Here is an 11867-nt window from a genome sequence, read left to right as displayed (position 1 = left end):
AGCTCTAACTTTAGGTCCTGCTGGATTTTTCATGTTTGCCTGTCTCTCTCTCAGCTGACATCTGAACCTCTTGAGAAATGTCTGCGTGTGACCAAGCCCGTCTCTGTGCAGGCTTACAAGGCCTGAGCATCAAAGATGGTTGTAAATGTCTTATAGATGGGTGAGAATATCTGGGGGCAAAGGAATGTAACATGTCAAAAATAGATCCACAAGCTGAGCAACTTATTCCTGACGAAAAAGAGTTGCCCCTCTAGTAATCCCTCAGGTTTTTTTCCCACACTCTAAACAGTGTTTTGGGGAAGAGGGTTTTTAATTGTGTATGTTCTGCTGACATTATGTTTGTTAAGATTGTTTGAAGCACTTTACAGGCTCTTGCATAGAGCTTACAGTGTTGCAAATTGCTAGTTTTGTATTTTCTCTGGTCTCTTACTTTTTTTCATCTTCTCTTATCCACTTCATCTGAAAATAAAAACTATTTTTGAATCAAAACCTCAACCAGTTGTTTGCTTTTTACTCTGGCTTTAAATGGTCTATGTAGTGTGTCTTTTTCAGTGACTGAAGTTGAGGACAAAGTCACCTTAGAGTCCACTGAGCAGCCAAACAATAGCCAGACTTGTAACTAGACAACAGGGAGAAAACATCCCGTCTGGGACAGATTTTCTACGGTCTTGTTTGTGGAGGTTCCTATTCAGTAAACACAAGACAATGTGGCTTTGGGTTATATTGGGTAATCTTTCAGCAATAAGCCCTACAGTACCAGCTGGCATTGCAGGAGGTCTCTCGCAAGTTGGATTCTATGAAGAAAAGGTATTTTATCAGCGATGTTATATTAGCACCTTGGTATAGATACAGTCCAAACACTGCTGGAATTTAATTTTGAATCAAATGGAAGCTCAGCAAGGGCCCTCTTTGATCAAAAGACTCAGATATTTATTGACTTCATTACTGTGCTTGTTACTCTTTGGACAAAGGAGGAGTAATAATCCACTCCTGAACTTCTGACGGGGACACAGGGTTGAAGCTTTCTCACCGGCAGGTTTTTTTCAGTGTCAACAAGCCTTCGACCCGTCGTAAGTTAGCGGGCTGTGTGAAACATACAGTATTTGCTATGTAACTGCATTTTGCACTGATACAATGTTTAACAGCTGTGTGTGGAAGAAAGCAGCCTGGACAGTTTGAAGTTAGAGACTGGGCTTCTAACCAATGTAAACCACTCTTGAAATGTCACTTTTTCTTTTTGCCCCCTGGCCAACAAAAACCAACTCATGACATAACAACTTCCAAGCTGCCCCAATACAATTGACCTTCAAGAATCCAATCCAAAATATTACTTTCATATTAATACGTATTCTCTTTTATCAGATTTATAGTTGCATTACTTGGCATGACTGATTAAATAACCATCCAACAGGTTGGGAAGTAGGATTTTCTTCCTTGTTGCGAGTAGGTGAGAAGATTAATTGCTTCGTCCATTCACATGCTACTGATCTGTTAGTGACTTTCCAGTGCACAGTGGATGCTGCCAGCGCGGTAACAATAGCCTTTGGTGGAGTGCACCGCTGAGCTGGCGTTTACAGAAAGTGCTTTGATTGCTTGAATACTGGACAGAGCGAAGAGCCATCCTTTAGAGATCAGTTACTTATTTAATTGTGCAGGTCAGGTTGCGATGCTCCAGATGGCGGCCAAGAACCGTCCAAGAGCACTTATTTGCTTGAACCTGCATGAAAAACAAACCATTGGTTGTTTTGAATCCTGGATTTATTGCACATGATGCTCCGTGCTAGTCAAAACAATGCAAACTCTATTTCCCTGTAAATCTTTTAGTTTTGAATTCTTCTGCCTTCATTGGATGAATCTAGCATCTTAACCAATGCAACACTTGTTGAATCCATCTATTATCGCGATGCTATTCCTCTTCTGCTTTCCCTCTTGCTCACCACTGCGCCTCACTCTCTCTCTGCTGTCCCTGGCATCGACACTGGGCTCCGAGAGGCCTCCGGAGAGGGGGAAAGCATGGGGGAAACTTGGAACAATATATTGTAGGTAAATAAATGCTCTGTCTGAAAAAGAATGCCTTTCCAAGACAGACCCAATGCCCTCTTAGCACGTGCCTTGATGATGCCTTAAATAATGCCCTAATTACTCTAATAATATGATAGTAAAGCTTCGACCTTATGCAAAGTCACTGGGTTCACTGTCTAAACAAGTACCAGCACTCTGAGACTGAGGGAATATCATGGGGCTTGAGGAGGCTGCTCGTGTGTGTGTGTGTGTGTGTGTGTGTGTGTGTGTGTGTGTGTGTGTGTGTGTGTGTGTGTGTGTGAGGAGGGGGAAGGGGGCAAAGAGGGGTAAAGAAAGAGAGAAGCAGTGGAAGTACAGTATTCTATCAAATCCTTAAATCCTGGTCTTCCACTATGAATCTAAACTTTTGACTCAATCGTTGAGTCTTTGATCAGAAGCGTAGTACCAAATAAACATAACGATAGTGTGAAATGCTGTGAAACAGGTGTTTGTTAAGATAATCTGATAACACTGACAACAATATCGCTATAAACCCGGCGATAAGAGTTCAGCGCTGTGTTGATCAGAATCTTTGGCTCACAGGCCGTGCTGGCTGGCCGGACTATTGATACCAGATGAGAGGGTTGATCCAAATACTGAGCAGATGGTCCATAACAGAAAGAAAAGAAGAAAAAACAGTATGTCAAAATATATTTCAGGGATTAAATAAATATATTGCTTGTTGGGTATAGTTTAATAACAACTTGAAAATGTAATAAAGCGCATGTGGAAAAACCAAAAAAACAATGCCCATCTTTTCAATACAAATCTTCTATTTCACTCCACGTCACCAAAGTCTAGAATCCGGTCTATTGAGTTAAGAATTAACGCTGAAGTTATATGCTTTCTCATTGTGTCACATTTTTCCTATTTGGCTGCTAAGGTGTCAGATATGTTACTTAGGTAAATGTAAATAAAGCCAGCATCACATTTTCAATCCTCTTGCACACCAATACTTTTACATTTTTTAAGTTCTATACCTGTGAATAGTCAAGAGCCGTGGTATTAAGCAGGACCCTTGACCAGGTCTAGAAAGTAGACATATTCAACTGCTCTGTCATGATTTATCTGACATTTTTCCATCCCAGTGAAACGTCCAGTCTGTTCAGGAAGAGCAGCAGTGGAGAGAAGGAGCTGAAATGTATAGATGGAGTGAAACGGAGGAGAAAAGCTTGAGTGATATATCCCTTTCACCAGTTCCAGCACCTGAAAAGTCAATCACTTCCAAGACGATACATTCTGGGAAAGCACCAGTTTTCTGCAAAAAGAGAAAAGGAGAGAAAGAAAGAGAAAGAGGAAAAAAGGGAAAGAAAATTGTTCCTGCGTCACGTTTCTTTAATTTGTTCACCAGCTGCCAAAGAAAAGACCTGAAGAGTTCCCCCAACCCCCCTTTTTTTTGGCTCTGCATCTGCCCTGGCAAAACTCACAGCTGGATCCACAGGATGAACAAGTATCATCTTTATAGTGTAATGAATACCACAAAGAAGGCTGATATGACACATGGAATTAGCTTTGATTGGACTCATACAATTGTGAGTTTATGTGGCTGTCCTGACCGGTGACGGTGACCAGTGGAGCCTTTTTAAAGTCTAAAGTGTTTATTGCAAGTATATTACACATACAATACAGTTGACTTGGTAGAAGGTACACAACAATAAACTAACTAAAAACACAGAGCAGTGAGATATGGAGTTTATAAAGTTTCAAATATGAACATAAAGCACATCCACATACAGTAATATGCTCTTAACGCTTTGATGCACTCTATGCATTCAAGCGTTGTCCTTCACATCAAGCAGCATCACAAACCTGAAGCAGATGTCATGATCAAATTAAGATTGGCCAAGAATGGGTTCGGAAAAACCAAACATTTAATGTGTTTCAGGTGACAAGGAGGGGCTGCGCGTCTACCTCCGAGGCAGACGCACTTCCTGCATCGTCCACGGCCGTAGCCTATATAAGCCCCCATAGACGGGCTGTTCCTGAAGCACTCACAAAGTTTGCAAAGCTCCAGACTTTCCCTCCCTCCTCTCTGCAAACCATTACTGAGGCTTTCGAGGTGACACAGCCTGGACGACGCAGGCACAGGGTACCACTCCGCGAGAAAAGGTAGGACCAGAGACCACGTGAAGGGATGGGACTGATATTTAGGACGTAATGTCTTTTCTCATTGCAATGCATCTTTACTTTACAACACTTCAAGTGTGTCCTCTTTTTTTTCTCCCCTTTTCAGGATCACTCTTAGACGCGGGATATTTTGACTGCAGTTTCCACCACAAAAACAAAAAAAAAAAAAAAAAACGAATATGAAACCTGAGTTACTCGCAGTAGATTTAATGCTGCTGTGCTTATCTTGCGGAGCAAGTGCATTGGCAACGACTATTCCGACTGTTTCCACGTTCATGCCAGCCGCCAATTTCACCAATCATGGCGCCCTGCACAGCTATGGGACCGATGGCACGAGTATTTCTAAAACCAGGAGGAAGCGTTATATTAGTCAGAACGACATGCTTGCCATTCTTGACTACCACAACAAAGTAAGAGGGAAGGTCTTTCCCCCAGCGTCCAATATGGAATACATGGTGAGTGAAAGCTTCATTTTGTGTTTTTTTATTATTATTTTATTTTTTATGAATGTGCATATTTCCACTGAGTGTATGACCCATGTGCCATATTATACCTCCTCTCATCTTTTATTGTCATGTGCATTTTCTGGTCGTGACCAAAGTGCATGCAGCAAGTTAACTAGTTAGACGTATGAAGTGATGGAAAATCAGATTTGCATAGCTGTAGTTTTGCAAAGAAATAAAGTGACAAAATTGTCTTGAAGTTTCTTGGCATCTTCTTCAGCTGTTGAGCAGATTGCAATGCAGGTGACCACCAGCGGAGTCATGGGTCATGTATGGTGGAGAGAGCTGTCGTGGTCACTTGATGGAAAAGTCTAAATCAGATTTTTTTTTATTTCCCCATATTTCAGCTCCAAAACAAACTGTCAAGGTGTGAAGTAGTATAATGCTCGTTTATCTTTGAAAGTTGGTTCCAGCAACTGTTTCAGACGAATGAGCTGACATATTTCCATTTCTAAAATTGGCAGCATCTCCATCCTCTATTTACTGTAGAATGAAGTAATCAGAGGGAGTTTCTCCTCATGTCTCCAGTCACAGTCCGTGATGGCAGTAAATGGTTCTGATTTTGACTTTCCAACTAAACCATACATGAGTGTGGCTGATGACAAGTTTGGGGATCTGGTATTCTTCATGCCCAACTCCAGTGAAAGAGTGACATTGGACACTGGGCTACTCGCTCTCTCTGCTTATGCAACTGATTTTTTGATGGATGGCTTTTGCGTCTTGCCATGGCAACACCTGTAACAGAGCTACGAACTCGACTTCCGACTATTATCTCACATCTCACTGCTGAATGAGAACCCGGTGTTGATATTTTCAGTTGTGTGACGGGTTTCCACAATCCCATGTGTGTGTAGGTGTGGGACGACACCCTGGCTAAGACAGCTGAGGACTGGGCACATGCCTGCCAGTGGGAGCACGGGCCACCTCACCTCCTCAGGTTCCTGGGTCAAAACCTCTCCGTCAGGACAGGACGGTGAGTGACCTTTGACTCCCCTCCCCGACATCTGCTGCTCCTCTCAGGGATGACTCTCTCTCTCTCTCTCTCTCTTTCTCTCTCTCTCTCTCTCTCTCTCGCTCTCTCTCTGTCTCTCTCTCGGCAGTCATGGTCGTTGCCTTCTTCTTTCTCCGAAAGGGTTTTTACACTGTGACCCGGTGACTGCTTGAGGAATGCTCCTGTGACCCTTCAAATAAACAAAAGTTGTGTTTTCAGCCATGACCCCTGAGGACAAAAGCGCATCCCTTTAGTGGGTCTTGACTTTCCATTTGGAGACACAGGGTACCTTCACATGTTTCTACACTTTTAGGTTTTATTGAGGAACAACATGAGACTCAAGGGAGTTCAGCTTACTCTGACTATTCCTTGTGACTCGTGTGAGTTCTACAGTGAGGTTATTTCCTAAAAAATCGACTAGATCTAAGTAGTAATACGATTTTGTTTACTTACAGAAAATAATGTAGAAACAATTCTTTATTTTGTAGGGAAAAGTTTCTCAAGCTTGACTAACTTTTCTGTGACTTGGAATTCACTGAAGGCTCTGCACTGTCTTGCACTGTCAGCGTTTTGCGGCGCAGAACGTGTTTGAATATCTTACAAATAAACCGGAGAATTGCAATCATCCTAAAACACCGTGACGACTGAAAAAATAGAACATTCTCTCAAATTTACAAGATATATTAAAACAAAGTTGGTGGCAAGTTACTAGATTTCAATAACTGTATAAACCGAAGCAGCTGAAGGGAACTGAAAACTGGTAACGCTTCAGAAACAGGATTGAGATTATAACCCAAGAGTTTAATAATACAAGATCCCAGTCAAGTTTTCGTGGTTCCTTAAATCTTGAATGCACCTACAGCTGAATTGCACAACGACCTCTTACTCATTTGTCCAAAAATATATTGCTAAATGACAAATCGGACATCAGGTTTGAATCTGTATTAGTTCCTTATCACCAGTCGTGACGCGTGCAGTGTGGTTTTCTGAACAGTTTTATGTCTTCTGTTCACAGTTATCGATCCATTCTCCAGCTGGTGAAGCCATGGTACGATGAGGTCAAGGATTATACTTTTCCATACCCTCGTGACTGCAACCCTCGATGCCCTCTCAAATGCTACGGGCCCATGTGTACCCATTACACACAGGTAGAAAGACAGCAGTCAGCATCACATGTAACACTGTTGAGCTGGTGTAACGTTGGCATGACCTGGCTGTCTCTTCTTTTTGGCAGATGGTTTGGGCAACATCCAACAAGGTTGGCTGTGCTGTTCACACGTGCCATAATATGAATGTATGGGGTTCAGTGTGGAAACGGGCGACGTATTTAGTTTGCAACTACTCTCCCAAGTAAGTGGTAGTCCATTGTGTTTAGTGTTAATTGCATGCCTGTTATTTCTAATGAACCTGTTAACCTGACGATTTGGTGACGGCAGGCTTAATCCAGACACAGGCGGCTCTGTTCTGTGCCGAGTTGTGAAATGCCACCCATGTTGCTGGGAGGTTCAGATAACCTCGATACAAGCCTGTGAACCGGTACCGCATTACCAAAGCTCCGAAGAGCCACAAAACAGAAAATAAATTCTCTAAAAAATTCCAAGAATCAAAGCCTGTTTGGACTTGTGACTGACTTGTGACCGAGGTTCTTTAATCCCACTGGTTTGAGACATATGGACATATGTAAGAGTGACAGGCTCAGGACATTGATGACCTATTTTAGTTTGCCAATTGAATAAAAAAACACACGTCTGTGAGTTTGGATCAGGTTGTCTGCTCTGCAAAAGTCACTGTATGTGAATACGATGATGAAGCTCGAAAATCAGCTAACACCGACATCTTGAATCTGACAAATAATTTGGCTGACTTCTATTGATACACTATATTATAAGATGTCTTGATACACATACTAAAGTCATACTGATGTATCATTTGCTCACAAAGTACAGATTGCTAAATAAGTGATATTCTGCTCTCGACAAAACAATCTCATTATGATATTTTATATTTATCTCAAGGGTCATTTGGTAGCTGCAACTCCATTAGCAGTCATCGGATTCTAGATGTTTAGATTTTCTTTTTCCTGAGCACTGTAATGGCTTTTAGGCAAACCTTATCTTCAGATGAAGATCATGGTACGCGAGTTAGCCTTTTTAGGCAAAAAAAAGCTATTATATAAAAGTTGAATTTGTATTCACTTAACTCCTCTGTTACCTCTAACTCCATTGACACTGTACATGTTTCTGTCTCGCAGGGGTAACTGGATCGGCGAGGCTCCCTACAAAGTAGGAGTCCCCTGCTCCGCCTGCCCCCCCAGCTACGGGGGCTCCTGCAGCAACAACATGTGCTTCCCCGCTCTCAAGACAAACTACCTGCACTGGTTCAAATAAACACAGGTTTCCTCTCGACATAAGCCGACGACCTACAGTACCACAGAGACATCATATTAATCCCGTAAGGATTTGCACAAAAGTCTTGGACCACACTATTTTGTATATATGGGCTTATTTAAAGACACAAACATACATTTGAAGGCAGCAGCAATTTTGATGACTTGTACATAAACTGTAAATGTGTGTGTTTCATGGCTATTTTCTAATTGATGAAATATAATTTATGTGTAGAATGGGTGCTTAAACACAGAATATACTATAACATGCTGCTGCACATTTCACTGTTTGTTTACCATTGACAATGTGGTAATTAAGGACATAACAAGATCATAGCTGCTCATACCTGCTCACTTTGGTGCTATGGGCATCACACCTCCATGTTGTGTGCTCTGCCTTCACAGGAATGTTGTGATATGAAGATCAAAGCTTTTGACCTCAGAGGGTAAATCCTACACTGTCAGTGTCAACTTTGTAGCTGCTGTCGGTACAACAAACGTCATATGCCACCCACACAAATGAACAACTTCCATTCGGGTCCTGCAACGAATGTTGCCGAAAAGTGCACTTACTGTTAACTTAAAGTATATGACAAAATGAATATACATCAGTCAGATTTGAAGGTCTTTATCTGGAGGCCTTATGCAAGCACAGCATATGCTGTTTGTCTGAACAGTTTACATCTGTGCAGATTGGTTTTGTTACATTACAAATGTTTCACAGGTTTCATACACACTTATATTCTTATTCATACAATGATATTCATGCTGAAGAGAGCACATTCAATAAATATGGCCCACATGTCTGTTTTAGTCATGTTTTTACGCAGTGTATTGGTGTATTATATACCAATATATTGATGTATTGGACAAATCCATTGTTTGTATTTTGTTATGATCACTGATGTAGTTTGGTTTTTGGAGTTATAGGCACTCAAGTGCACCTTAATTTTGTTATTCCGAATTACCAGGAAATGTTTTGTTTTGTACATATAGATAATCATTATACCTTGACTATCCTAAAACAAGTATATTTTAAGTTATTCATTTTTATATGGGAAATATTTAATTGATATCAATTTTGTATTGTTTGTAAAAGGATTGTAAATATATCTGTCCGATTAAAAAGTACTGAATATGGTTCATTTGCATGTCAGCTTTTATAACGTTGAAGAAAATGTACTATAATTAGTAACTTTGTACATTCCTACGAGCTAAGCACAAGCGTTATATTAAAAAGAGAATCCCTCAACACTTTATTTTGGCAAATGTATCAGAATCTCTTTTTGAATTGGGACTGTTTCAGGACATGATCCAAACCTAAGTGGGAGATAATGCTTTACCAAATGGGAACATTTACCGCACTGACTGTATCAACAACACGCTATTTATGCAATGAACTGAGCGTTTCCTGTTGTGACTTGTATTTGTAATAAAATGGTGATTATTTTGATTATGTCCTTTTTCATTCTTTAGACCTGGTCCAAACAATAACATTGTTCTATATCCAAGTGTCAAGAGTTTTGACCTAATCAGAACTTTTCCCTTCACCCTGCAACTTAGGTTGTACCAGACACCCCCACTCGCTTTTTCACTGTAAAATCCAACCAATTGCTTCCCTCTATCCAGATCGGTTCCTTTTCCTTTGTCTCTTGCTGTGTTGTCTTCGCTCTTCCTCATGTCTGATGTTGATTAGAGGCTCTGGCCACACTTTTGATCCAGCTCTTTTGATTCTCAGCTTTCATTTTTAGTAAACCGGTGCCATTGCAAAGTCCCACATCCTGCAAATCAAAAGGCTGCGATGGAGAAGAGAAAACATGGTGGGACGGCATCTGAATTTTAATAAGCGAAGATTGACTTTGGCCCCGTCGGTCTATGTCTACACAAATGAACAGACAACTGATAGAGTTTCAGGGGACCGTCTTGTCTGAATGAAACCACTGACTTCAGAAGGAGAGGCCGGTAGACCGGGAGCAGAGTGGAACGCTAGAAGCAGAGAGAGGGACTGTGTGTGTCACCGCCATACCTGGAGACTAAATCCAAACGTGGCCAAGGTGAAAGGTGCAGAAATATTTCCTTACTCTACAGCTTTACATTTTGTGTGCAGAGGACGATGGAGAAGTTGGTCAGAGGTAAGGATAAACATAAAACAGGAACCGTAATGCTCTGATGTGCTGGGCAGATGTTTAAGTTTCTATTTCTCCAGCTGGGATTGCAGGATGTGCTTCTGGGCCAGTCCGAATCAAAGTTATATGCGTCAGATCTACAGATTATCAAGCAATTAAATAAACATCTGTTAGTTCAAGCACAGAACGGGCTGCAGAAAACCACTTTCAAATTGAAACATTTGCTGTACTGCAGTGCGCTTCGGCAGGTTGGAACGCAACGCCTCACATTGTCATGCTAAACTTTGTGAAGGGTGACGCTTTCAAACCATTTCCTGCACTTTTTTCAGGAACTGTGATCTTCGCAAACGCGCACATTCCCTGGAAAGAACCACCAGAGAGTTATCGAGGAACATATTAGTATGCATTTGGAAAAAGCCTGTTGGAAAAAGCTTGTCTGAGCACCTGGAGACAAACAGATGATTATTGGATGTTTCCAAGGCACACCATGAGCAGGATGATGAGCGAGATGCTAGGATGAGTTGGACAACCTGCTGCTGGCGTTCACCTGGTTTATCCATCAGTGGCAGAGGCAGAGCAAAGGTTAAATATATGGATTTGGGTTTAGATTAAAGTATCCTGTCACCACAATGTCAACTGGAACTTTTCCCTTTTGGAACTTCCTTCAGCTCTCAGATTTCCCATTAATTTCAACAACATACTCTTATTACTCCAACTCAACCTCCACAGTTTCACAACTTGTTCCAACAGCTTTCAGCCCACGCACTTGAACTGTCTTCAACACTTCAACTGCCGTGTCAACTGCTTCCCTCTCTTACCCGTCAGATGATAATCCAACCGCTTTCATTTTTTTTTCGATCTTTGCAAATGACATTTCAACTGCTTTCACTCTGTTACACGAGACTGACACTTCAAACCCGTTCAGGTTAAATAAAAACAACTTTATCTCTTTTAATTTCTACAACTTCCCCCCGTTCATACACAATTCATGTCAATGTGCGTCAACCTGGCTTGACGAAAAAAGAGCTGGTTGAGAGAAACACAATCAGAAAGACAGGAAGAAGAAACAGAGATGTCCAGTCTCCAGTTGCTGCAGCAACAAATCCTGTTGAAGTAGTTTATGTTATCAGCCAGTGCCAACACCCACTGAGGCCACGATGACGCATCTGCCGCTCATCCGAATGTGTACCACTTTTCCTAATAACACACGTGAATTACTGACCTGTCAGATAAACTGTTATTGCTCAAACAGTTTTGCCTCCGTCAAGTGTGAAGGTGGTTAAAGGTGTATTTTGAAAGAAGATGCGGACTTCAAAAAGGCTACGGCAGAGGGATAGATTATTAACTGGGAAAGGGTGAGGTTGGGGGAGTCAGTTTCCAAAATGTGCGCGCAGCCATCCAATTCCAATGATGGTGAGGAGTGTGAGAAAGAGTTTGAGTGAGTACAACACTGAAAAAGGTGGATCAATCTTTTGGAGAGAGAGCTTGGTCATGGTTTGGAGACTCACTGATTGTTTGCTGTGCAGCTGCAGAAGAATCTTGTATCCACTCCTCGCCTCCATCGTCTATGTACTCCACAACCTCTCTGCCCTCCCTGACTTAAAGCACTGAATGGTTGAAAACTTGGCCTCTCTGTGCCTCGAGGGGGATATTCGGAAAGACTTCTTTTTTTT

General features: G+C 41.6%; 1 protein-coding gene across 1 annotated transcript; it reads left to right on the top strand.

The window, feature by feature from the left end:
* Positions 1-4042: 4042 nt before the first annotated feature.
* pi15a (peptidase inhibitor 15a) lies at positions 4043-8876 on the top strand. Its single transcript, XM_068582135.1, has 6 exons — positions 4043-4170; positions 4295-4643; positions 5546-5664; positions 6698-6830; positions 6917-7032; positions 7934-8876. The coding sequence occupies exons 2-6, from the start codon at positions 4368-4370 to the stop codon at positions 8067-8069; spliced, it is 780 nt and encodes a 259-aa protein (XP_068438236.1). The 5' UTR covers positions 4043-4170; positions 4295-4367; the 3' UTR covers positions 8070-8876.
* The last annotated feature ends 2991 nt before the right edge of the window (positions 8877-11867 follow it).

This window comes from Clinocottus analis, unplaced genomic scaffold (genome assembly GCF_023055335.1).
Source record: "Clinocottus analis isolate CAN_PGR_092001 unplaced genomic scaffold, fCliAna1.0.p SCAF_18, whole genome shotgun sequence".
In the NCBI taxonomy this organism is placed as follows: domain Eukaryota; kingdom Metazoa; phylum Chordata; class Actinopteri; order Perciformes; family Cottidae; genus Clinocottus; species Clinocottus analis.
Note: the sequence above shows the minus strand (reverse complement) of the source record. Positions and strands in the feature narration are given on the sequence as shown.

Excerpts from the sequence above, each read along its gene's own strand:
- pi15a (XM_068582135.1), top strand. The coding sequence starts at position 4,368 with ATGAAACCTGAGTTACTCGCAGTAGATTTAATGCTGCTGTGCTTATCT. Across the intron at positions 4,644-5,545 it reads CGTCCAATATGGAATACATG|GTGTGGGACGACACCCTGGC; the intron begins GTGAGTGAAAGC and ends ATGTGTGTGTAG. Across the intron at positions 6,831-6,916 it reads TGTGTACCCATTACACACAG|ATGGTTTGGGCAACATCCAA; the intron begins GTAGAAAGACAG and ends TCTTTTTGGCAG.